Here is a 27,344-nt window from a genome sequence, read left to right on the forward strand (position 1 = left end):
ATGTCACCTGAAGGTTATCTATAAGAGAGAGGTTCTTTGGTCAGGTGAGTACTACACTCATTAAAGTAGTGACAAAGGCCCAGCATTTGAGGTCACAACTGGCAAACCTCTGCTGCCAGTCAACTCTGAGACCCTGCTTTATTTTTGGACAGGAGTCCTCCTGACCATTGAAGTTTTGGTAAGAAAGTCTTCAGTATCGCCTTGATGGCCATATTTTGCAGAGAGATGCAATTAACAACTCATTCCTTGTGTGAAGGTAATTAATTAATTTTATTGTCCATTTTTGAAAATCATTTCAGATATGAGTCTAATTTAAAAATATATATATATATATATATATATATATATATATATATATATATATATATATATATATATATTAGACTATATTAGAATTGATTGCATTGAAATGGAATTGACCCCAACCATATAATACATCAATGATTAAACCGTAACAAACCCATGCTGACTGTGACATACATACAGTATTAGGCATCTCTTATCAATACTGAACAAAAATATAAATGCAACATGTAAAGTGTTGGTTCCATTTTTCATGAGCTGAAATAAAAGATCCCAGAAATTGTCCATATGCACAAAAAGCTTTTTTCTCTCAAATGTTGTGCACAAATTTGTTTACATCCCTGTTAGTGAGCATTTCTCTTTTGCCAAGATAATCCATCCACCTGACAGGTGTGGCATATTAATAAGTATTTATGTCTGTAATATAGTCCTTTTGTGGGGAAAACTAATTCTGATTGGCTGGGCCTGGCTCCCCAGTGGGTGGACCTGGCTCCCAAGTGGATGGGCCTATTCCCTCCCAGGCCCACACATGGCTGCGCCCCTGCCCAGTCATGTGAAATCCATAGATTAGGGCCTAATGAATTTATTTCAATGGACTGATTTCCTTCTATGAACTGTAACTCAGTAAAATCTTTGAAATTGTTGTGTTTATATTTTTGTCAGTATATATTGCACTGCCATATTCATTTCTGCTTGCAGCTTCCTTGTGTGGAATATTAATCTTCTAGGATGTTATTCACAAAGGGATATTCAGGTATACTAAATCTGTATGATAAAGTATTCAGTACTAGATAAACATGACACAATGTTGTGGAAAAAATAAAAAGGAAATCAAGGTGATCATAAAACCATCATGTATCATGAGTCATGACTGTTGCAACATTATATGGAATCAGGTGAATCGTTTTGAAAAAGTAACAGTTTCTACACACTACATTCCAAATACCCTCAATATATTCTGAGCAGTGCAGTACCATAGCCTAGGCTAGAGAGAAGCTATTTTCAGATATGCAGTATAACTAAATGCCTCTGAGAAAGTTTTTTGTATACCATTGTGAATGTCTCTTTAGTAAATTCAGTTGAAACAATAAGCTGTCCGTTTCAAGACTCCTTGCAGAAGTACTGCAATTTTTTGAGAATGATGTGATGCCCATTGAAGAACTGCAGTCCATAGATGCATTCCTGGTCTTCATCCTAATTTATGGAGAAGGTACACTGCCGGAACTTCATACCATCTGGATTCATACGCCGATTTTATGATCGGGATCTAATGTCGATTTGTTCTTTCTTTTTATGAAATACAATACATTGTAGTTGTATGAAGTTGTTTTAAGACTGTTTCTAATATACATATATATAAAATGGACATCACTTTGATAATTTGATAAAGACCATGAAATGGTATCTATTTTATTCGTACATGCGGCAGGATATAGTTGCCACAAGAATTGTAATTCGGTCCATTACAGTGCGACGCCATCTTAAACCCAGTGATTCAACAGCAGTAGCCAAGTTGTTCCTTGACTGCTGAGGGGGTAGTCGAAGGATTCGCTGGTGATTTTATTTTTAACGTATTTTTTTTCCCACGAGGCGTTGGTTTTATCCACCTAAACGCAAGGAGACGGATTTGTGGCTTTTGACAAGGGTAGGCATCTTCGTTAAATAATCTATTTTCATATTTATTTGGATTTAACATCAAATGTTTTGCGTTGTATTTGGTGGTTAGCTAGCTAAGTTAGCTAGTTTGTAGGCAAATGTTTTCCGCAGTCCAAATTCACATTGCTTGCCACCGCCTATCAGTGCATCACGATCACGACAACTAGTCGTACAGAATTGATTGGAATTCACAGAAAATATGATTTTAGTAGAAACTAATTGAATTCCTTTCTAACGTTTTAGCCAGCTAGCTATGTGGATAGTAGTCTGCGCCATGGCCCGGACACTCCCCGCTAGTCCGCTAGCTAGCCTTTGCTAGTTGCCGTAAACGAGGCTAGCTAGTTAGGTCAACATTCCAGCGCTCGGACTCATGTTAGTGGTCGTGAGAAACAACTGGCTAGTTAATAACTATTCATACAGCTGGCTGGAGAACGTTTTGCCCTGTGACTTTATGAACTGGCAGATATGTAAGTTACGTTAGCAAGGTAGCTAGCTAAGATTAATGAGGGAGAAAAACAATTTCCAATCAAGCAGTTGACGTTTGCTGGCTAGCTAGATAAATGGTTCCATTGCTAGTGTAGCTAGTTATGTCGAAATGGATGGTAATAGCGCAAACACTATCCCCACTATCCCACGTCCAACAGTAACTTCAACTGATTTGACTGTAAATAAAGTAAGGTAAATTCAATGTGAAATGCCCATTGTAACTTTAAGTGGATTTGTTAGCTAACATTAGCAAAGTCAGCAAATATTTTGTTTAATTTCGTCAGACGTGACTTTGCTATCAATAAATTAAGTTTTGTTTTAGGAACTGGGTAAACTTTTTTACTGGTCGTCAATTTAAACAAAGACTGACAAATTCCTTCGCCGTTGTGATTTGAGAGGATGTTGAGGAGGAGCTTGACTGAAATTTGAGTGTATGTTGTTGCTAATCGGAAATTCGGGCAGGCTGAAGTGGACTTGGTTGTATGTGGGGGTGGGGAGCTAGCTCGCTGGTGGAATAGTTTTCTACTTGCCACGGATATCTAGGGAAACACAGCGGAACTACTCCGGAAATACCCCACAAAGAACCCAACTACGTTTTTTAAAAATCGGGATCCTCTCACCACGCCTGCAAATGATAATTTCACCTTGGAGGTGATTTGCTACTTGGAAAACGTACATACTGTTTTTGGCTTCGACGTTGTAACGTATGTTTGCTACAAAATAGTGACAATACAATAACGTTGCCACGGATATTTTCCGTGATTCATCTACCCACTAACATTTGCATACTTTCCTGGAGGTTTGGTGGCTTGCTAAATCACAGTAACCTCTTTTTGATGAACAAGCGTTGGCTATCGAAACTTCGGTATTGAGCAAGGTATGCCACATGCCTCTGTGAATTCATTGTTTTTGAGAGTCCCGTTGTTTAGAATGAAATTGAGGTTTTAGAATTTGATGCCGTACTTTTCTCCAACTTTTACAGAAGACTGATGCTGGTATTTATCGACACAACAACCTCATTTTGTTTGCACTTGAGGATAGTAGCTCAGACCACAAGGGCATGATCCATGAGTGGTTACATGTCTAGCGCAGTTAAGAAACCAAGTAATGTTATTGTTGTCTCAAGTCAAATTCAGAGAAACTGTTAAATTCGTAGCAACTGTTCCAGTCCATTTGCTTGGATTCTACTAGTAAATGACGAGTAGTAGCCTAATACAGTAAACAATACTTGTTTTCTGAGACAGGATGGGTCTTGTTTGACATTGTCATGTATTTGAATTAAAATCCTCTTTATTGGTGGGTGTTTAGTTAAAACCTTAGCTGTAATTGAATGGCTAAAGGCTCTAGACAATTTGGCCATGGTAGTATGCACAGTTGGCCAAACGGTGTACCAGGAGCTAGTAGAGCTGTGACTGCTGACCATGCACATTGCTCTGTCTGAGGGGGAGAAATGGTCTGAAATTCAACTCACAATACAGCAGCTACCAAGCTTTCTCTGACTGGTAGTCTTGTTGAACAGCCATGTTCATATGTTATATTTAACTGTCCTCGGCTGAATTTCTCAATTGCGATCTTCTGGTGCTCTAGGAATCCATGTCCTTTTAAATGGAGCTTTAAGTCCCAGTGTGTCTATCCCAGGCCAATATAGTAGTGTTTTGAGTCAGACTCCCTCCACCACATGTTGTCTGCCATTTTGCCTACTAGACTTTTACTGCATGCATTCCAAGCGGATGTGCTGAATAATCTCCATAGAAGCTGTGCAAGAGAGTGACTATTAAACATTATAGGTATGATGACGAGGACAAGTGTCTCATCGCCCCTTTTTAAAAGTGCAGCCTCTTACTCTCTGTGATTCATACTGCTCTTTACAGTTTAAATGGAATAAATCAGATTGAATTGCCAGGGAGTGTTTTGGATGTTGATTGGTGTGCTGCAGTTTATTCACCTGACTCTCATTGTCTGCTGAGTTCTGATAATGACCCAAATGGGGTAGTGAGCAGAGCAACCTCTGCCTGTCTGTCTACCCATTTGACTCCAGAAACTCCTTCTGTTCTATACAAGAGGAGCCCAGTCAGTGTAGCTACTGCTCTGCATGTTGATTTTAACTTCCCCACCAGAGGGTCTGGTGATACTGGGGGTAAAATGACTCAATCATTTGAATGGAATTCATTACTTGTATAAACGAAAACACACTAAGTTGTGATTGTATCTCTGCCTTGTGTCCTGCTAATGCTGTAGCAGGGTGTTTTGTAGGGCTGGGAGGATACCAGTATTGCAACAACAAGAATCCCATGGCAAATAACACAAAGCAGACAAGTCTTCGGTCCTTTAAAAACCCATTGTATGTAAAATATTGTTTGCTATAGCTTGGGGAAACAAATGACATTAGGGCTGTTTTCCTAAATGTTGAATCTGCTTTGTTTTTTGTTTCCTTGCCACGATACTAACGAGTATCATGATACGGGTATTGTCACGGCCCTAGTTTTGCATACGACCTGTCTGAGGGATCATGTTGGATTGAATGGTTGAGGGGTCCATAGATTTGTTGTGAAGCGATAGGCTATTTTTTGCGTCAGTCATTTATAATGGAGCTATTATCAAAATCCTCTTAACAAATTTTTTTTACCACTAATCCAGTGACTGGGTTTGTCCATGGTGTGTAAAATGTAATGGCTAGCTATCCTAAAAACATGATTCTCTCAGCAGAAAATCTAAGTCACGTCTATAAGACATCATTGGGTGGTCCTCTGTAGCTCAGCTGGTAGAGCACGGCGCTTGTAAAGCCAAAGGTAGTGGGTTCGATCCCCGGGACCACCCATACACAAAAAAAATGTATGCACGCATGACTGTAAGTCGCTTTGGATAAAAGCGTCTGCTAAATGGCTTTATTATTATAACAATATGAAGTCTCTGTTATGATGGCCTGGCGAATGAGCCAGATGGCAGTTACCAGCCCTCCCATACGCAATGTCAGCCTCTCCTGTCCCCTCCCTGTCTACCTGGCAGTGGGGCTGAACCTGAGGGGGGCTGAAACATATTTTTATTTCCCCCCTGTAAAAGTACATTGCGTTGCATTCCATGTCTGCAATGTGCTGTATAAATAAAGCTTGATTTGATTTGCTCCTCTAGAACCCAGAATATAGGCCTAGTCTATAGCAGAACAGTCTCTTTGGAATTCTTATTTATTACTCCATGGGACTGTACTTGCCAGATTTTTGTTTTTGAGGATCATGATAGGGGATGTGTGCTACCAATCTGCCATATTTTTTTGTTGCTGTCCCTTTGAAGCCCCCCCATTCAATTCCTCTCCTATTCCCCACTACATTTTTTTTATTTGGCCTCCATTAGTTTAGCCGCCAAGTTAGCGCTTCATACATGTATCCTCCACGTTAGCAGTACATTTGATGTCTAGGTAATGCAGCCCTGATTCTGTTTTTCCCCTACGCTGGAATTTAGCTGGTCCAATGAAAAGGTTGCTTTGTGCTGTATTTGTTTTTGGCATGAGCTCGAGGTGGAAATGACTGTATGAATGAACTCTGCTGTTCTGTTACTTTCAGATCTGGAAGCTGTGCAGGCTGTGGTTTTTGAAAGTAACATGGCTTCCCAGTGTAAGTATTCTGTTTTTAGACTCCTTCCTTTTAGAATAACTTAAACATCGCTTCCCCTGATTTTAATTCCAGATGGTTTTCCTCTTTGGTTGAACTGCCTCCAGGTAGCCTAATGCTGGTGTTTATTTTCTAACGTCTAGCTGATCTGATGGAGCTGGACATGACAATGGAGCCTGATCGGAAGGCTGCAGTGAGCCACTGGCAGCAGCAGTCGTACCTGGACTCTGGTATCCACTCTGGGGCAACCACCACCGCCCCCTCCCTGAGTGGGAAGGGGAACCCAGAGGAGGAGGATGTGGACAACCAGGTGCTGTACGAGTGGGAGCAGGGCTTCTCTCAGTCCTTCACACAAGACCAAGTGGCAGGTATGAAATGACACTACAATACCATGGGAATGCTTGATTGGGATTTTGAACATGTCACATGGTATGAAGTAAATAGATAGTAGTTAGCGCTTCATTCTACTGACAATTCCTCTTTAGAGGAATCTGGCCACCATTTTAGAGAAGTGGCTCTGACCTAACCCCTCTTTCTTTCTCCAGACATTGACGGGCAGTATGCCATGACCAGAGCCCAGAGGGTGCGTGCGGCCATGTTCCCAGAGACCCTGGACGAGGGCATGCAGCTCCCCTCCACCCAGTTCGATGGGGCCCACCCCACCAATGTGCAGCGGCTGGCTGAGCCCTCTCAGATGCTGAAGCACGCCGTGGTGAACCTCATCAATTACCAGGATGATGCCGAGCTGGCCACGCGCGCCATCCCCGAGCTGACCAAACTACTCAACGATGAGGACCAGGTGCATATAGCTAACCACAACCGGCCCGCTTTGGTCCCCAACCAACTAGGAAATGCACCTAACCTATTGGTGTTCAGTTCTATGTTCTAGTCTCTCCATAGAGTTCTGTGTTGTGGTCTTGTATAGAGTTCTGGCCTGACCTCTTCCATTCCTCCAGGTGGTGGTGAACAAGGCTGCAGTGATGGTGCACCAGCTGTCCAAGAAGGAGGCTAGCCGCCACGCCATCATGCGCTCCCCCCAGATGGTGTCGGCAATCGTGCGCACCATGCAGAACACCAACGATGTGGAAACGGCCCGCTGCACCGCCGGCACCCTGCACAACCTGTCCCACCACAGAGAGGGTCTGCTGGCCATCTTCAAGTCAGGGGGCATCCCCGCCCTCGTCAAAATGCTCGGGTATGTCGGTCAGCCCTTGGACTGTAATCTGTCTTGAGTGTTAAGGAAGTTGTGTTTTTAAGATGGATTTGGGGTCACGAGGACTGAGTTGGGGAAACTCTGCTCTAACAGTTCCCCCTCAAACACCCCTGATTTTCTTTAGATTGTTTCTCTGAATTGGTGTCACTACAGCTACCTCCCTGTGTTTTCAGTTAACTTTTGGTACCTTCCAACCTAAAGTACTTCTAAGACAGTGACATGTTTTTGCTAGTCCCTGCTGCCATGTAGTTTGGTGTTGTCTTTAAAACTCTGTCTCCTCAGGTCCCCAGTGGACTCTGTGCTGTTCTACGCCATCACCACCCTACACAACCTGCTGCTCCACCAGGAGGGCGCCAAGATGGCCGTGCGCCTGGCCGGAGGCCTGCAGAAAATGGTGGCCTTGCTCAACAAGACAAATGTCAAATTCCTCGCCATCACAACAGATTGTCTTCAGATCCTTGCCTACGGCAACCAAGAAAGCAAGGTAAGGAACTTCCTGATTTTTAATTCTTTTCATTTACTGATCTCTTGGGTATTATACATATTTGATGCTTCGCTCCGTCCCCTAATTTAGGCGTTGATTGTGATCCATCTTGGTGTATTTTAAGCATCTTTGATGCTACTCTCTGTCCCTCCAGCTTATCATCCTGGCCAGTGGCGGGCCCCAGGCCCTGGTCAACATCATGAGGACCTACACATACGAGAAGCTGTTGTGGACTACCAGTAGAGTTCTCAAAGTGCTCTCTGTCTGCTCCAGCAACAAGCCTGCCATCGTAGAGGCTGGTATGTACTTCCTCTTATTGACCTTTTTTATTGATTTTTATTGATTCTGCCTCAGTACATTTTATCTTGCTCACGTTAGTTCAGTTAACTCTCCATTGATACTCCCAGCAAGCTGGGCTAAAGGCTAATGTGTGTTTCTCCAGGTGGTATGCAGGCCCTTGGGCTTCACCTCACAGACCCCAGTCAGAGACTGGTCCAGAACTGCCTGTGGACCCTCAGGAACCTGTCAGACGCTGCCACCAAACAGGTGAGGACCCGTCCCCACTAGCACACCTCAGTTCCTCTTTCCTACACCTTTCCTTCCTGAATTCTTCCTACATAAGAGCTCTCTTTCTGTCTCCCTGCCTTTTTCCATGGAGAAGACGACCTTAGCTGAAGTAGATGTGATGCAGGTAAAAGTAGTCATTCCTGCCTTTCTATGTTGGCGCTATGGCTAGTCAGAGCCAACTTCATCTACAGCCCAGCTCATCTTACCCTTATGTTCAGCTGACTTACTAAAGGCTCATTAAAGTAAAGCGTTAAACCCACCTGAAGAAGAGGAATTAGTGTAAGCATCTCTCTGAAAAGGAGCACGCAGTGGAAGGCTGTCTGGTGGTTAGCTGGGTGTGTGTTGGTCTGGTTGTGACATTCCTCTGTGTTCCTTTGCTCTAACAGGAGGGTATGGAAGGTCTGCTGGGGACCCTGGTCCAGCTCCTGGGCTCTGACGACATCAACGTGGTGACGTGTGCCGCCGGCATCCTGTCCAACCTCACCTGCAACAACTACAAGAACAAGATGATGGTGTGCCAGGTTGGCGGAATCGAGGCACTGGTCCGTACCGTGCTGCGTGCCGGAGACCGCGAGGACATCACCGAGCCGGCCATCTGCGCCCTGCGCCACCTCACCAGCCGCCACCAGGACGCCGAGATGGCCCAGAATGCCGTGCGGCTGCACTACGGCCTGCCTGTGGTGGTGAAGCTGCTGCACCCCCCCTCCCACTGGCCTCTCATCAAGGTAATTATTTATGAAAATGGGGATGTGGCCAATTTAATCAACGTTTCAGTTTCCACACCAGTGTAAGTTAGCAGAATAATATTTTTGTCTGTAGACGGAGTTCCCCGACTTGGAAATAACAGCCTGTCTACTTGTGTATTTAATTGAAGTGGTGTTAATGTGATCTCCTCCTCGCTTTCCTTCCAGGCCACAGTGGGTCTGATCCGTAACCTGGCTCTGTGTCCAGCCAACCACGCCCCTCTGCGTGAGCAGGGAGCCATCCCCAGACTGGTGCAGCTGCTGGTCAGAGCCCACCAGGACACCCAGAGACGCACCTCCATGGGAGGCACCCAGCAGCAGTTTGTGGTAAGACGCACTGAAAATGAAATGCCACAAAGTGGTAATGATTTGACGCACACCTCTACACAGTGCAACTCCACCTGTCTCCCAATAAGCACACAGAGGTTTACTCCAATGCGCTCTGTAGTGTCTCTGAACTAACGGTTGTCCTGCACCACAGGAGGGAGTTCGTATGGAGGAGATCGTGGAGGGCTGTACTGGAGCTCTGCACATCCTGGCTAGAGATGTTCACAACAGAATTGTCGTCAGAGGACTCAACACCATTCCACTCTTTGTCCAGGTAAGACCACTAACCAACTTAACTCTACTCCTACCCACAACTACAGAATTTGTAAAAAAAAAAAAAAAAAAAAACTTGTGACTTCCTCCCCTCTTGTTGCTGCAGCTGTTGTACTCTCCCATTGAGAACATTCAGCGTGTGGCTGCAGGAGTTCTGTGTGAGTTGGCCCAGGACAAGGAGGCAGCGGAGGCCATCGAGGCTGAGGGCGCCACCGCTCCCCTCACAGAGCTGCTCCACTCCAGGAACGAGGGCGTGGGTGAGTTAACAGGCCTCGGTCCACAACCATCTCTCATTCGTTGGCTCCTCAGAGCTATCTTATGGATGATTTAGCCCTCAGAAATACATATAAATGGCTGCCATTCTAGAGCTATGCAGGTCTATGACATCAAGTGAATTCTAGAACATCTATGGTTTAGGCCTCTGTCCAGAAGGATCTGTCTAGCTAGCCGTTGGTGCATGACTTTCTATGGATGGTTGTCTTAAGGGAGACAACTCAACCATGTTTCTCTGTTCTCTCCTCAGCTACCTATGCTGCTGCTGTTCTGTTCCGTATGTCTGAAGACAAGCCCCAGGACTATAAGAAGCGCCTGTCTGTGGAGCTCACCAGCTCCCTGTTCAGGACGGAGCCTATGACCTGGAATGAGGTACATAGTACTGCGGCTGTTTAATCACTTCTATCTGCTGCCATCACACACTGGGGTGTGTCTCAAATGGTACCCGATTCCCTATATAGTTCACTACTTTTCACCACGGCCCATAGGTCTGTGGTCAAAAGTTGTGCACTATGAAGGGAAGCAGCCTGGGAGACGCTGGGGAGCCATGGCAAATTACTTGAAGTGTCATGCTTTAAAATAACTTTAAAGTATTAAAAATGTGCCTGGATCTGGAGCCAAGAGCCCTGTATTTACTAAGGAAGTGTTTGTCCCATGACACAACTTCTGGGCAGAACACCTTAGTGATTACTGTCCACTGATGTGACCCTCGTTCCTGATCTTGTGTTCTGTTTCCTTCTCTCTCTAGACTGGAGATCTGGGCCTGGACATCGGAGCTCAGGGAGATGCCCTGGGCTACCGTCAGGAAGGTAAGCACTGTCTCATGATGCCTAGTACTGTCCTGGTCTGCAGCTCTCAGCCTGCCCCTGGGCTCCTCCAGTCCTAGTCCACCCCAACACTAACTCCCTGCCAGGCCCAGTCCACCCCAACACTAACTCCCTGCCAGGCCCAGTCCACCCCAACACTAACTCCCTGCCAGGCCCAGTCCACCCCAACACTAACTCCCTGCCAGGCCCAGTCCACCCCAACACTAACTCCCTGCCAGGCCCAGTGTGCTAGTTAGCTAAAGCTTGCAACTGGTCAGCAGCACAGCAGTCTGCTTTAGATTGCAGACCGAGTGGATTGGATTGGAAACCATGAATAATTAGTGGCTTTGTCTGGATTTGAACTGTGATTGACTGAGATGCTGAGGATTCTGATTGGTTGTTTTGATCCTACTACTGTGTGGTGCTTGTGTTAATCTGCTCTCTAACAAGTGTGTATGCTTCCCCTTCCCCCCCATCACTTCCATTGGCAGACCCTAGCTACCGCTCCTTCCACTCTGGGGGATATGGGCAGGACTCCATGGGCATGGACTCCATGATGGACCATGACATGGGCGCCCACCACCCCGGCCCCGAATACCCAGTCGACGGGCTGCCTGACCTGGGCCACGCCCAAGACCTGATCGACGGGCTGCCCCCAGGCGACAGCAATCAGTTGGCTTGGTTTGATACTGACCTGTAAATAGACTACTTTTTAGGTAAGGAGCTCTGTTAAGGCTAGGCACCACGGCTGTGTGTTTGGGGATTACAGGCTGGTGCATGCTTGGACTTCTACTAATGTGGGTGTGAAGTTTCTAGCTCTGATCTTCTAGCTTTTCCTCATGCTGTGTGGTCCCATAGTAATGCTGGTGCCTCTCCGCTTCTCCAGGTGTATCGTCTGATCTGAATGAACCTGCATTGTGATTTGGCTGGAGAAGTTGCTGGGAGGTTTTGAAAGTGGGCTAGTATCTCAGAAAGTGCCTGACACATTACTAAAAGCTGAGTTTCCTGTGGGAACACGTGGAGTGGAAGTAAAACTTTGTTCTGGTCTTTTGTGGGAGTTAAAACTGCGTTAATGGAATTCCTGGAGTGGGTTACTCGAAGAAAATGACGCTCAAGAGTGGATCTAAAGATGGAATTTAAAACCCTCGTCTGTATTTTTTTACATTTTATTTTGTATGATTCTTCTTCAGTCTCTGTAACGGTACTGATATAGCTTGCGTTATTATACTCATCTCTTTTTTTGCAGTAATTTGTATCCATTTTAAGTCTCTCTCGTAGTGTTAAGTTATAGTGGTAATGCTCCAATTAAAATGATCAAGTTATGGTGTAGAACACTAATCAGTTGAATTGTATTTGGATCAAGTGTAACATTGTGTAGCTTTTGTATAAAACCAAGAATTGGAAATGGTCCAAATATTTTCTTGCTTTAATTGTGCACTGTTTGTAGTGTCACAACTGTTCCAAAGGGTCTGTGGGGGAGGGGGCAGTGGATTATTTTTTATTTTATTATTTTATCTGTCTTTTAGTTGATAGCTGTTCAAGGAGGTGAAAATAATCCCTAATTATTGTAGCCTGCTGTGCTTATTGGAGACATGGTCATGACATGGCTAAACAATAAAAATTGACTTTAATTTCAGTGCTGTCTTGGTGGTTTATGGAACCGACTAGTTCTCAGGTAACAGTTCGTTAGGCTACATGGGTGCAAATGTGTCCTTTTTGTTTATACTCTAAAATTAGACAATGTACGATGGCCTGTTAATCTAAACTATTGTACAGTGAAATATTAGAATGGAAAGCAAAACCACAAGGGATTAAATGGTTTTATTAGAAATAAAAGCTATATAATTTCAAAACAAGGCACCATAATAGGGCCACGGTTGATGTTGCTGATTACTGAAGTGAATCATGGTCCTTCTAGAATCCAATCCCCTGTTGCTGATGAATCGACATTCTAGAAGCCAATCCCTGTCAGGATCTCAGCTGTCAGTGAAACCACGGCAACATCGGCATGGGACCTGGGAAGAGATGAGGCAATGGACAGATCTGGTGAAGACCTCTTCTCCTCCCTCAGCTGTTCTTCTCTCCCTCACAACCATTACATGAGCCAGTTGGCCCTCAACTGGCTGACAAGGATTTTAAAAGGCATTAAACTCATTCCTGTTAATTTTAATCAGAGCACTCAATTGTGAAGAATTAGGCCTTGATAAATAAATTGAATATAGGCTACAAGAGTAAACTCAATTTTTCCTAGTAATTACTGTATTTGTCTGCTATTTCCAACACTTCTCTCTGTCTCCACGATAAAGCTTTCTCATTTCTCCCATCTTCTAAAGGACTGGTTTTAATTTGGCTACTTGTAGTAGTTGACTCATTCACTAAATCTTAGCCTTTGATTAGCATGACCACTGAATGACTGACTTGCCCAATAAGAGTCCTGAGTTATGTCCATATGTTTTCTTTAAACAAATGATGCACCTCCAGTCCTCTCCTGGCTGTCACACTACAACATTCTGTTAAAGCGGTGATCAGCAGCTGAAACAAAGCAGCCTCCCCACCCCTGGTTCGGTAAAAAGCTGAGGGATGGGGCTGGAATTGTAATCACTCAAATTCATAGACTGAGCTATGGATGCAAGGATTTACCACCTATGATATCAAAATTATAGTTTTAACCATGTTTTGTGGCTATATAGTGTGTTTACAAACAAAAGTAAAACACGCTTATATTTTGGGTTCTGATGGGGTACGACAGTTGGAACAAAGCTCATGAGGCATATTCTTCAAGAATCAATGGGTACATATAAAAAACAATGTGTGTAACAACTGCTGATTGCCCCTTTTTAAGGATCTCAAAATAAAATACATTCCCCATGGTTGCCATGGTGAGCGAGGGGGTGACGTAGTCCAGCAGTCACACAGGGAGAGAAGTTTGGAATTTCACTGCCACTTTGCCCCAAACCCCAATATTGTCCAAAGCTCTGCTTCATAAGCCTGGCTAGGCAACTTCAAAGGGATTGTTTTTCCATTTCAGAAAGAGGAGTGGAGGGAGGGAGGGAGGAGTGAGGCCTCTAGCAGCCCAACAATGGGCCACTATCCCCAGTTCGAGACGCAACGGGCTCAAGGAATCTTTCATCGCACAACCCTGCCTTGGCCTCCCACATGAATGGATCAAAGCAGAGCCCCGAGGACAAAGCTGGAGTTCTAGAGAAAGATCAGAGTGGAGACTGGAGAGAGTCTGTGGAATACACACCTGGCAGAATGACTCAGTCTCTGAAGAACATGGACCAGCTCTTGACCCTCAGCCGAGCCGCACCACAAACTCTCTGTAGTAGCTGGGATCTGGGAAAAACAAAGACAGAATGACAAAGTACACACTACAAAAACAATGGATCAGGTTTCACAACTCATTTGCCTTTGGGTTATATTTCTTAGGATGTAGCCAGGCCTAGCTACTATTGCACGAACAGACAATAATTCACTCACTGGCGCTTTAAAAGCTAGCCTACATTGGGGCACACACAAAATGGAGGCAGATAAAGGAGGAATGTCTGTGTGCTAATGGAAAACAGGTGTTGTGCGTTCCCTCCCCTGCCTACTGTTACATTAGAGGCTCCAGCCTTCAGCTCGCTGCTCCACAAGCTTTTAAAGGCCCCCTTCTACATCACAGGACCGCAGCAAACTTGGGTTCAAATACTATTTTTTTTTCTTTCAAATACTTTAGTGTTCGATTGAGCCTGCCTGGAGAGGCAGATGGTCAGGGTTCTGAAAACTTTTGGTACTATTCCATTGGTTCCATTGCGCCAGGCAAGCTCAATCAAGCTCCGCTAAAGTATTTGAAAGAAAACAAATCCTATCTGAACCCAGGTCTGGTTCACAGGAGTTAGCTACAGGAGTTAGCTAGAGTAGACGTCTGACGTTACATTGGAAAATCAACAGCAGCAGGGCGACAAAGAGCTGCCCCTATGGTGATTTATATCTGGAGCAGGTGCCTCATTACAACAAGAGCCTTTTGCATGTAATAACATCTACTTAGTCCAGCTCAGGAACAGAGAGAGGTGAGGGAGACAAGGCAGCCAAGGACTGTTTCCCACTTGACAGGAGAGAAAGGAGAGAGAGAGGGTTTAGTGTTTCTGCCTGTGATCTCCAGCTTAGTGTGTAAAGCCTGAGCCCAGGCATGCAGGCAGAGACAAAGGGGGCTGAGAGGGAGTGTAACCTGGTACAGGGGTTATGGAGCCAGGGCCAGGGGGGATTTCAGTACCATCTCTCTGACAATGGAGCTTCTCCGACCAAGGCAGCCAGGGTCTCTAGTCTCTCTCTACCTGTCAACCTGAACTGGGCCACCAGGTGAGGTGAGTGATGCAGTCTGGGAGACTGGGACGCAAGGCTCCATCGCTTCACAGCTTCAAACACAGCAGGGTCAAAGAGGGGAGATAGGTTTGGGATTAAGGATGAGCACATATTAGAATCTGCCGCAAACTTTGCTTGAGGGCGGTCTTAGCTGCAATGGACACAGCCCGCCAGCAACCTGACCCCCAAGCCGACTTCTCACTTTCCAATCCTCTGGGTGAGAAAAGTCCTGGATCCCACTTCTCTGTTTCAACGCTACTTCAGTTCAGGGCAATGATCTGGTCTTTCTTGATACCTTCTCTCTCAGACCATCTCAACCCAGAGAGGTGCTGCCTAGAGGGTGAGTCATTGAGTTGTCAGTGGTCCTCGTGGCCCTGTATGTGAGCTGCTCTTTTAGTGGGATGGAAAGGTGATGACAAGGCATTCGTGTTTAATGCATCTGGAGGACTAAGCCAACTAGCGGGGGTAATTACGCTGCAGAGTTTATGAAGCTGCAAATAGATTTTCATTGTAATCTCCTGTGACATCGCCGGCTCCTTCCGCTCTCCGCCAGCAAAGTACCGCCCGTTGCCAGGCAACAGGGTTATGTACCTCAGAGGAGAGACTTTCCCTAATTCTCCTGAGCTGCTCCCTCGTCCCCTAATTCTATCCGCTGTAATAATGCTATAATACCCCAGTTGCCTACAACCCCATGCTATTCTCCACAACAATACTACGGATTTCATAATGCAATAAGAAATAGGCTAGCATTTCCAGGTTCCCTCTTCTTCCCTGGTCCTATTCTTAGTATGCACACTGAGAACACTATCCAAGAAGACTATATTATTACCAGTAGGTGGCTAGTAGACGACACAATCCCCTTTTCCTGAAAGATCCTGGCTGGGTAACAAGGCTGCATTAGAAAGCAGCATACCTTTCCTTTGCATGCTATTAAACACTGTCAGACTAAGCGAGTCACTGAAGAACTATGCTTGGCTACAGTTGTCAGCGCTGCACAAACGTGGGAGAAAGTTGGTTGCGTGCCGTGCAGCAGACAAATTGGAGAGATGGAGGCTTAAAATAGCAGACAGTCACAGCAGGGACAACTTCTAATCACCTGACAATAAATATGGTCCTCATCTGAGCCTGAGTATGTTTACGTTGCTGTGGCTTTCTTCCGATCCGTGTGTGTGTCTGTCCTGGACAGGGAGAGCCATAAGTAGATAGAGATGGAGATAAAGAGAAAATAGAGAGAGAGAACATGGGAAAGAGAGAAAACATGGGAGAGAGAGAACATGGGAGAGAGAGAGATAACATGGGACAGAGAGAGAGAGAACATGGAAGGAAGAGAGAACATGGTAGAGAGAGAGAACATGGGAGAGAGAGAGAGAGAGAACATGGGAGGGAGAGAGAACATGGGAGAGAGAGAACATGGGAGAGAGAGAACATGGGATAGAGAGAACATGGGAGAGAGAGAGAACATGGGAGAGAGAACATGTGAGGGAGAGAACATGGGAGAGAGAACATAGTAGAAAGAGACCATGTTAGAGAGAGAGAACATGGGAGAGAGAGAGAATATGGGAGAGAGAGAGAACATGGGGAGAGGGAACATGGGAGAGAGAGGGAACATGGGAGATAGAGAACATGGGAGAGAGAGAGAGAACATGGGAGAGAGAGAGAACATGGGAGAGAGAGAACATGGGGAGAGGGAACATGAGAGAGAGGGAACATGGGAGGGAGAGAACATGGGAGAGAGGGAACATGGGAGAGGGGGAACATGGGAGAGAGAGAGAGAGAACATGGGAGCAAGAGACATGGGAGGGAGAGAGAACATGGGAGAGAGAGAACATGGGAGGGAGAGAGAACATGAGAGAGAGAACATGGGAGAGAGAGAACATAGTAGAGAGAGAACATAGTAGAGAGAGAACATGGTAGAGAGAGAAAGAACATAGTAGAAAGAGAACATGGGAGAGAGAGACCATGGGAGAGAGAGAGAGCATGGGAGAGAGGGAACATGGGAGATAGGGAACATGGGAGAGAATCAATGGGAGAGAGCAAGAGCATGGGAGAGAGAGAACATGGGAGGGAGAGAGAACATGGGAGAGAGAGAGAACATGGGAGAGAGAGAACATGGGAGAGAGAGTCAATGGGAGGGAGAGAGAGAGCATGGAGAGAGAGAGAACATGGGAGAGAGAGAAAAAGAGAACATGGTGAGAGGGAACATGGGAGAGAGATAACATGGGAGAGAGGGAACATGGGAGGGAGAGTCAAAGGGAGACAGAGAGAACATGGGAGAGAGAGAACATGGGAGGGAGAGAGAACATGGGAGAGAGAGAACATGGGAGGGAGAGAGAACATGGGAGAGAGAGAACATGGGAGAGAGAGCATGGGAGAGAGAGTCAATAGGAGGGAGAGAGAGCATGGGAGAGAGGGAACATGGGAGAGAGAGTCAATGGGAGAGAGCAAGAGCATGGGAGAGAGAGAACATGGGAGAAAGAGAAAAAGAGAACATGGGGAGAGGGAACATGGGAGAGAGAGAACATGGGGGAGAGAGAACATGGGAGAGATAGAGAACATGGGAGAGAGAGAACATGGGAGGGAGAGAGAACATGGGAGAGAGAACATGGGAGAGAGAGAGAGAACATGGGAGAGAGAGAACATGGTAGAGAGAGAACATAGTAGAAAGAGAACATGGGAGAGAGAGACCATGGGAGAGAGAGAGAACATGGGAGAGAGAGAAAAAGAGAGAGAACATGGGGAGAGGGAACATGGGATAGAGAGAGAACATGGGAGAGAGAGAGAACATGGGAGAGAGAGAACATAGTAGAGAGAGAACATAGTAGAGAGAGAACATGGTAGAGAGAGAAAGAACATAGTAGAAAGAGAACATGGGAGAGAGAGAGAGCATGGGAGAGAGGGAACATGGGAGATAGGGAACATGGGAGAGAGAGTCAATGGGAGAGAGCAAGAGCATGGGAGAGAGAGAACATGGGAGAGAGAGAAAAAGAGAACATGGGGAGAGGGAACATGGGAGAGAGAGAACATGGGGAGAGAGAACATGGGAGAGATAGAGAACATGGGAGAGAGAGAACATGGGAGCGAGAGAGAACATGGGAGAGAGAGAGAGAGAACATGGGAGGGAGAGAACATGGGAGAGAGAGAGAACATATGAGAGAGAACATGGTAGAGAGAGAACATAGTAGAAAGAGAACATGGGAGAGAGAGACCATGGGAGAGAGAGAGAACATGGGAGAGAGAGAAAAAGAGAGAGAACATGGGGAGAGGGAACATGGGATAGAGAGAGAACATGGGAGAGAGAGAGAACATGGGAGAGAGGGAACATGGGGAGAGGGAACATGGGAGAGAGGGAACATGGGAGGGAAAGAACATGGGAGAGAGGGAACATGGGAGAGAGGGAACATGGGAGAGAGAGAGAACATGGGAGAGAGAGAACATGGAGAGAGAGAACATGGGAGAGAGAACATAGTAGAGAGAGAACATAGTAGAGAGATTACATAGTAGAGAGAGAACATGGTAGAGAGAGAGAGAACATGGGAGAGAGAGAACATATTAGAAAGAGAACATGGGAGAGAGAGAACATGGGAGAGAGAGAGAACATGGGAGAGAGAGAAAGAGAGAACATGGGGAGAGGGAACATGGGAGAGAGAGAGAACATGGGAGAGAGGGAACATGGGAGAGAGAGAGAACATGGGAGAGAGAACATGGGAGAGAGAGAGAACATGGGAGAGAGAGAACACGGGAGGGAGAGAACATGGGAGGGAGAGAGAACATGGGAGAGAGAGAGAACATGGGAGAGAGAGAGACCATGGGAGAGAGAGAGAACATGGGAGAGAGAGAAAGAGAGAACATGGGGAGAGGGAACATGGGAGGGAGAGAGAACATGAGAGAGAGAGAACATGGGAGAGAGAGAGAACATGGGAGAGAGAGAAAGAGAGAACATGGGGAGATGGAACATGGGAGGGAGAGAGAACATTAGAGAGAGAGAACATGGGAGAGAGAGAGAACATGGGAGAGAAAGAGAACATGGGAGAGAGAGAACATGGGAGGGAGAGAACATGGGTGGGAGAGAGAACATGGGAGAGAGAGAGAACATGAGAGAGAACATGGGAGAGAGAGAACATGGGAGAGAGAGAACATGGGAGGGAGAGAGAACATGGGAGAGAGAGAACATAGTAGAAAGAGAACATGGGAGAGAGAGACCATGGGAGAGAGAGAGAACATGGGAGAGAGAGAAATAGATAGATAGAACATGGGAGAGAGAAAGAGAAAGATAGAACATGGGAGCGAGAGAAAGAGAGAGGAGAGAACATGGGAGAGAGAGAGAACATGGGAGAGAGAGAGAACTTGGGAGAGAGAGAGAACATGGGAGAGAGAGAGAGAGCGGAGAGAACATGGGAGAGAGAAAGAGAGAGAGGAGAGAACATGGGAGAGAGAAAGATAAAGAGGAGAGCACATTTTTAGCTAAAAAAAAGGTGTTGGCTTGCCTGTTTTGCATGTTATTTTGCCATTGATAGTGTCACATATCAGTTTGCAAACAATGTAAAAAATTAAAAAAATATCATTGAGTTAATAAAGCCGCATACAAACATGGTCTCTTTTTTGCTTTCTTGAGTAAGGCAGCTCCAAAATGCAGGTGTTTCAGCCTAGCTCAGTGCTTTCTGTGGTGGTGGGGCAGCCAGCAGAAAATACGGCGCGTAGGGGTTGGTAATGTTCTGTAGTTGCGCTGTGATTGGCTCAGTGTTCTGTCACTCATGGGGACACTATGTCACCGCCAAGTCTAAGGGTAGAGCTAGAAAATTCAAGCCCCTTGGGTGCTGCCTTAGAGTTACATTAGAAGTGCCCACCAAGAAGGCTCAAGGTCATTGGCCACAGATAAAATGACGTCAAATCACATTATATCCACAGTAGCTTTGATTGGACTAATCATATCAACATCATACTTTCAAAATCTTAGCTAGCAGTCATCTTTGAGAAATAATGAAGTGAAACTATAGATAAAATGTATCGGTGCTCATCGGCCATTGGACATAAACATTACACAACAAATTGGAAATCGCAAATTCAACAATGAGTGGTTTGGAAGGAATCAGTGGCTAACTGCAAGCATTGCAATGCAATCACTAGCCTGCTATTCAGTGGAGTGGCTGTGTGCTCCCAAGTCTGGGATTAAGGGTATATTTTCCAAGCTTAAAATGATAAACATTCAACATTGGCCATGCTGTCAATGAAGCATGATTTGTGCCGCGCTCAAAACAACTGTTACTCAGGAACTGCGAGATCTGACCAGTGAGTTCAAGACAACTGGGAACTCGGGGGAAAATGAGCTCCGACTGGGAAAATACGTTTTGAACGGTCATCCAACTCGTAATTGTAAATCGGGAACTCTGGCCTCTTTCTAGAGCTACGACCGGAAGATCACTGACGTCATCATAATTCGATCTTGTTTTTTTCCAAGTTCCCAGTTGTCTTGAAAGCACCATAAATCCAGAGAATGCCAGACTTTGATGACAAAGTTTGATGACAAAATTTGCCCATGAAGGACCGCCGCGCCAAGTGAAGCACAGCACAACAAGGTGAGTCCAAAAATGTATTGTATGCTGCTGCATAAATGCTGTAATATGCCAGGGAGATATGTATACTGTAGCTAAGAAAGTAATACTAAGTGTATGTTGTGTAGTAAGCTGTTAGTAGCCCATGTGCCTCACTCTAATAATTTGGTATATTTTTCCCTCTTCATTTCGCCTAATGTTCTGACTTGGTGGTGCACATTACATTTACATTTTAGTCATTTAGCAGACGCTCTTATCCAGAGCGACTTACAGTTATAGTGAGTGCATACATTTTCATACTGTAGCCTATAACCTGTTTTAGAGAAATGTAATCATCGAATATTGTAAGAGCTTTCATTGTCTGCTTATATGCCCCCTTTATTTATCCTACAGTTCTGACTTGGTGTACAGGGAGAATACTGTAAGAACGTTCTGAATTCTGTCACTGTACAATTCAAAAGTGCTGAACAAATAGTTATATTGACTACGTCTGTCCTAGCTCACTCATTAATGTCTTAATCGAAATTACGGATTGCCTCTTATCTGCTTGTCGTCCCCTTATGCAATTGTTTGTACATCTCAATTGTCAGTAGAAACCACATTTGTTTAAGCAAGTCAGCCATTTCAGCTATGTTTTTTTTAAAGACAGTGAGGCTGAATGAACTGTTTCGCTGCCAGACAAGGCTCCGATGATAGCCAGGTGTAGCAGTGGTAAGGTGTTGGGACAGCTTCATGAAGGCCCTAACAGTTTGTAGGCACCGTTTGTCACCGTTATAGTGCAATGAATGTATTGTTTAGTGTTGTGTAGTGGCTTTGCTGGCATGCATCCCACATAAAAAATCTTTGTTTGCCCCACCAAGATTTACATGCTAAAATCGCCATTGGAGGAGAGAGAACATGGGAGAGAGAGAGAACAGGAGGGAGAGAGAGAACAGGCGACAGAGAGAAAGAGAGAGAGGAGAGAGAACATGGGAGAGAGAGAGAGAGAGAGAGAGAGAGAGAGAGAGATAGTTATGTGGTGGGTGGCTCTGCTGTCCTGAATCCTGACTCCATACTAACAGGTTATAAGATAAACTGACCAAACTGCATAAATCTGATGTACTGTATATCTGGGTTAAGCCGCTTTGGACCACAGCCTCCCCTAAGTCGGGGCTAGCCTTTTGCTAGCTCAGAGCGAGATAAACATTTGAGCAAAACAACAACCCAACCCTCCTATTTCCCTCCTCCTCCCCTCTCTCCCCCATCTCCACAAACAAGTGGATTCTTCAGAATGTTTAATATGCAAACTCAGTCTGGCACATCAAAGTGCTGACATGGGATGGTAAACCCTAGTCCTTGTAATTACAGTGTGAATTAACATGGTTGTGAAGATATTAGTAGAACCCATTCACAGATACAGTCTGAGGGGATCTACTTTTTAAAACTCATGTGCACAAGAGGAGTGCATGACCCACTAGGAAGTGATGAGGGGGCAAAGATGAGAGGATTTTGACTTGAACCCAATCAATCTGACACTGCACGCCCGGAATGTGTTTTCCAACCACTGCATTGGATATAATCTCTCGCTCTCTCTCTCTCATCGATATGAAAATGATAATCCTTTCATGAAGATGATTTGCTCTATCCAGTGTTGTTATCTGTAGATTTAAGGCCCCCTGCGCTTGACTGGATAAGAAACACAAGTGTTTTGCTTTATTTTCCCCCAGCAGATTAAAGTGAGATCCTCTCTGGTGCTGCTCTTTAATCTGGGTGGAATTTAGCAGATTGGGTTCGCATGATGAGTAACCTTGCCTGTCACCTGAAGACTTGTGTTAGCTCCCAGAGGCAGGAGACCTGGGTTAGAACCCCGCTCGGTCACAATAGCACTCACACAGAAACTCATGTACCTTGTGTGTTCATGGTATAAATTCAGTTTGATGAACACACATATGACCTCAGATGGTCTGAGGAGCATCAGTGTGGCCTGTCTCTCTCTCTCTGTTCTGTGGTCCCTGACTGACTGTTGAGATCAGTGTGTTGAGCTGCAGAGAAGGGAGAGGTACAGGTCAGGCTCTGCTGCTCTCTACCATAGTCCCCCCTGCCTCAGCTTAGATCACAGTGTCTGACACACACAGACACTACAGAGAGAGAGAGCGAGAGAGAGAGAGAGAGAAAGAGATGGAGGCAAATGAATCAGAACTCAAACACGCCCGGAACATCCAATTACTGGAAGTTTCCTTCTTTTCTGAGGCCCTTTTGTAACCTCAATTCAATTAGTGTTCCAAGTCGTCAAATGAATATTGAAGCCGTTTTCAGATTAAATGAATTCAGAAGGCAAGGGCAGAGTGGGCTAGGGGATAAAACATTTGTTAGGCATGCTAATAACTAGTGGTGCTCCTCAGCCTCCGTCAGACTACAGACCCAGAGGACTGTCTGTGACCATGGCCGAGACGGTAATGACCAGGTTTGGCCCAAATGAGCCAAATAAAGCCCTGACTTAACTTATTCAGAATACAGGACGTGAACTGTACTACACACTCACTTCCTACTTCCCACTTATCTAATTGGCTAGACACAACCCATCTATCTTTATGAGGACTCAGAGGGTGTTGGGGTGCAGGGTAGTGGCAACCCACATGTCTTCACTATAATTTGATTTGATTGAAAAGATCAAAACATGTTTGATTTCCCTACCTTGTAAAACACACAAACAGGGCTGGATAGTTGTGGTGTGTCTTCATGTGGCCTGTCAAATGGAAAGTGTTTTGTTGAAACGGTTTTGCTGCAGCTAAAGGCCTGATGACATTTCATTAACTCTCTGGGGCTGTGTCCCAAAATGCACCCTTAAAAAAAAGAAATAAAAAAAGTAGTGCACTATAAAGGGAATAGGGTGCCATTTGGGAAGCATCCCCTGACATTCATGAGGCTGTTTACCAACAAGTGAAGTGCAGTCAGGCCACAGGCAGCAGACACAAGCCCAGCTCCAGTCTGCAGTACTGGGGATGGCTATTGTGTAGATTAGAAATGATAAGAGGGTCTTGGCAAGAGATAACCTCAATTTATTTTAACAACAAAATGCCAAGGCCAAGAGCAACCCATTTTTCCTTAGTTCGACACCATTGAATGAATGTGTGACATCCACTTGAATGGTGACCAGAAGTTGCAGATAAAGGGAGAAGGTTTGTAGGCAAAATAATAGAAATCAAAGAAACATGACAATAATTGGGGACATTTCTTAGTGAATTCATGAAATCTAAATATTTAGCAACAAAATAAAATTGTCAGTTAGCTAGACCACAGGTACTGACAAATAAACATAGGCCTAAGGTTTCTTATAGCCTCAATGCAACAACAGGTTGGTTATAATTTAAACAATTTCAGTAAAATATCTGATAACAAAATAAAAGTGTGTATTATTGTTCAATTGGACATCCTTGGTGGTCCAAGATGGGCCTTGTGTGCATCCAAAATGGCACCCTATTCCCTATATAGTGCATTACTTTTGACCAGAGCCACCTATGTCGCGCACTATAAAGAATCTCAAATTTAAAATACATTTTGATTTGTTTAACACTTTTTTGGTTACTACATGATTCCATATGTGTTATTTCATAGTTTTGATGTCTTCACTATTATTCTACAATGTAGAAAATAGTAAAAATAAAGAAAAAGTAGGTGTGAATGAGTAGGTGTGTCCAAACTTTTGACTGGTACTATACATGTTTTATTTTTTACTCAAACCATGGGCCGTATGTTTGACACCCCTGATCTAACCCCAAACAAACCTTTTCTCCCTTGACACAAACCTGACCACTCTCCTATCTCCTGTTCTCTGTCTTCTTTGAATTGCTTTTTGAAAGGCGTGTCGCTCGGCCGCCATTTCTGACATTATAAGGTAATTAGCCATTTCTTTGATGAGGCGCCGACAAAAGTGGTTGTGCATTAGATGGGTACAGCAGTGAAATGAATGCATGCTAATTAAGCAGCTCTTTGTTGCAGGGAGGGTGCTGGGGAAGATGAGAAGGCTCTGTAGCACTCTGTTCTCTAAGGGCCAGATTGAGCACCCATTGTCAACGGCTCACTCAGGTGTAAATGAGCCCTCTGTGTTATTTTGGAAAGATTGGAAAAATGGATGATGTGCAACATGCATAGTCAATGAGAGCGAGGGAGCACAGAGAAAGAGAGAGGCTGATACTACAATTCTCTGTCAACCCAACCCAGTACTGGCCAGCAGAACAGAGAAAGAGAGAGAGGGGCTGCAGTAGATTTGATGTGAGATCATAAACTACAGCCTGGAGAGGAATGATATTGATCATATAGAAAAACCTCAACATCCCTACAAAAACTGCATGCAGATGAAAAACCTAACAATACTAAACTTACACAATACAATACAGCAGTAAGAATACTAAACTTCCCTGCACGGGCGTCTTCCCTTCCTGCCAAGTCAATACCTGGGCAGCTCTTCCAGTAAATAGCTGAAGAAATATGACCCAGCAAAGACTGGCTCCCTCCCTAGAAGTCAATGCCAAACTGCTATACATCTTCCAGTGGCATCGCTGCCAACGGGCTGTCACTCAGTGAGGAGCTCGGGGCAGTATTTAGCTCTGCTGCTCATCCATTCACAGTGGCATGCCACAGCCCTCGGCCCCCAGCCCTGAGTGTGTGTGTGGCTGTGTGTGTGTGTGTGTCCCTGCCACAGCCTCTCGGCCCCCAGCCCTCAATCAGCCCTGACTCCTGGCTCTCCCAGTGTTCCTCAGTGTCCAGACTAATGGAGCAGGACCTATCATCCCACTCCATCTCCCAGGGAGAGCTGGGGGCTGAGCCGTGGACACGCACACGCACACGCACACACACACACACACACACACACACACACACACACACACACACACACACACACACACACACACACACACACACACCCCATCTGTTCTACTTGTCTCTCTTTGCTCAGCGAGGCCCATGAAACAACCCCAGGCTCCTGTCTCTCTGCGCTGCCTGCCTGGCTGTCCTCCTGTCTGTCTGCTTGGGCCTGGCACCACCATGCCAACACAGACCAGCACACAAGTCACCCAGTACATCAGCAGCACAGCAAAGTTGTTTAACCACCACCATATGTCTGTGTCTAGTTAAATGTCTGATGAAGACCTAAGGGTGGAAACGTTATTATTAATCAAATCACCTGGGAGCATGAGCAGTAGTATGTCTAGTTAAACCCCATAGTCGTCATAGTGATTTCATGTGGAGCAGACCTGTTGGTTTTCAGTGTGATGGGTAATACTGTGTATTACAGTACCAGACAGTGGCTATGTCCCAAAGGGCACCCTATTCCCTACACAGTGCACTACTTTAGACCAGGGCCAATAGGACCAGGGTCCAAAAGTAGTGAACTATATAGGGAATATTGTGCCATTTGGGACACATCCACCGACACCAAAATCCCTTCATTACCTGGCCTAGGCCGACCGCAAGGTCGTCTGTTCTCTGTCAGCTTGTTCCCTCTGATAAGGAGCTGCAGTTGGGACATTAAAGCAGATTCTCAGGGCGATAACAGAGAGAGAATGGGCTTGTTGACAGGATTCTGTTGGCACACAGACACAATGCTGTAACGATTCAGCCCAATTGTTTCAATTGATTGATTTAATAACTTGTTTATGATGGCTGTGATGTAAGTGATGTTCTAATGTAATGTAACTTGTTATAGTTATTGTCTCAGGGCATCATTGAAAATGAGGCCCTTGGTCTCATTTGGGCTGATTAAATCAAAGTTAATAAAAAATCAGTGGCTGTCCCAACCATAATGGCAGGGTGAAATGAAGATAGTAAAGGAGATACGGCCAGGGGAAGTGAAAACAGTTGAATGTGTGGCAGTGACAGAGAGAGCAGGGTGGCATACAAACTAGCAGCTGCCTGGCAGCAGAACTGAGCCAAACTGAACTGCTCGGGCATCCATCTACTCTCAAGAAGTAACGCGTCAGAGGGAGCAGTAAACTTCCATTTATTCATCGATATAAATCTCCATGTAGAATTGTAGAAGTGCGAACGAATCAAATGCAATTATGACTAAAATGACCAAACGGACAAAACAGTCACTAATGAAGAACCTACTTTGGAATCGATGCATTTTATATTTGAACAGTTATTTTTGTGAAGTGGGTGATGGCTAGGCCTATAACTCTGTATAAACTCCTAATAAATCAATCAAATGTATTTATAAAGCCCTTTTTACATCAGCAGATGTCACAAAGTGCTATACAGAAACCCAGCCTAAAACCCCAAACAGCAAGCAATGCAGATGTGGAAGCACAATATTGTATCCTCCATTTTACATCACTGTAGACAAAATGAATGCAAGTTCATGGTGCCCATGAAAGTCTGCTGTGCAAATCCCTTATTGTGAACTCTGACCACTGCCCCGAGGCACAATACCTGGGTCCATAACCTCTCAGTTCCACTGCCAGCTAGAGAACAGACCCATTGTTGTCTCAGTCATGGAGAGAGAGAGAAAGAGTGACAGAGAGATGATGTGTGTGAGAGAGGAAGAGTGAGAGATAGAGAGAGAGAGAGAGAGAGAGAGAGAGAGAGAGAGAGAGAGAGAGAGAGAGAGAGAGAGAGAGAGAGAGAGAGAGAGAGGAATGGAGGGAGGTAGAAAGAGCAAACCAGAAGAAGACTCTAGTCCAGTCCATCCACAGGACTTAATGAGCACCAATGGTGTGTCTCCAGAGAGAGGGTT

General features: G+C 45.1%; 2 protein-coding genes across 7 annotated transcripts in view; one reads left to right on the plus strand and one right to left on the minus strand.

The window, feature by feature from the left end:
- LOC121543301 (catenin beta-1) overlaps window positions 1-12,372 on the plus strand; it is a 38,397-nt gene extending 26,025 nt beyond the window's left edge. For 2 of the 6 annotated variants that reach the window (XM_041853075.1, XM_041853078.2), the window contains exons 2-17: window positions 6,003-6,053; window positions 6,194-6,418; window positions 6,596-6,849; window positions 7,007-7,245; window positions 7,546-7,747; window positions 7,902-8,046; window positions 8,190-8,293; window positions 8,409-8,438; window positions 8,701-9,039; window positions 9,226-9,384; window positions 9,539-9,658; window positions 9,764-9,914; window positions 10,181-10,302; window positions 10,679-10,739; window positions 11,228-11,452; window positions 11,623-12,372. In XM_041853075.1, the coding sequence (XP_041709009.1) occupies window positions 6,003-6,053; window positions 6,194-6,418; window positions 6,596-6,849; window positions 7,007-7,245; window positions 7,546-7,747; window positions 7,902-8,046; window positions 8,190-8,293; window positions 8,409-8,438; window positions 8,701-9,039; window positions 9,226-9,384; window positions 9,539-9,658; window positions 9,764-9,914; window positions 10,181-10,302; window positions 10,679-10,739; window positions 11,228-11,436 (2,411 nt within the window). In that variant the 3' untranslated portion in view covers window positions 11,437-11,452; window positions 11,623-12,372. Of the gene's footprint in view, window positions 1-1,795; window positions 1,949-3,300; window positions 3,323-6,002; window positions 6,054-6,193; window positions 6,419-6,595; window positions 6,850-7,006; window positions 7,246-7,545; window positions 7,748-7,901; window positions 8,047-8,189; window positions 8,294-8,408; window positions 8,439-8,700; window positions 9,040-9,225; window positions 9,385-9,538; window positions 9,659-9,763; window positions 9,915-10,180; window positions 10,303-10,678; window positions 10,740-11,227; window positions 11,453-11,622 lie in introns of those variants that run through there. The other 4 variants (XM_041853077.2, XM_041853079.1, XM_041853080.1 and 1 more) reach the window with 4 other exon arrangements.
- Window positions 11,621-27,344, minus strand: part of LOC121543902 (serine/threonine-protein kinase ULK4-like) — a 142,450-nt gene continuing 126,726 nt past the window's right edge. Inside the window, 2 exon segments of the mRNA XM_045225985.1 lie at window positions 11,621-12,751; window positions 13,984-14,072. Coding sequence (XP_045081920.1) covers window positions 12,688-12,751; window positions 13,984-14,072 — 153 coding nt within the window. The 3' untranslated portion in view covers window positions 11,621-12,687.

This window comes from Coregonus clupeaformis, chromosome 17, assembly GCF_020615455.1.
Source record: "Coregonus clupeaformis isolate EN_2021a chromosome 17, ASM2061545v1, whole genome shotgun sequence".
Taxonomy (NCBI): Eukaryota; Metazoa; Chordata; class Actinopteri; order Salmoniformes; family Salmonidae; genus Coregonus; species Coregonus clupeaformis.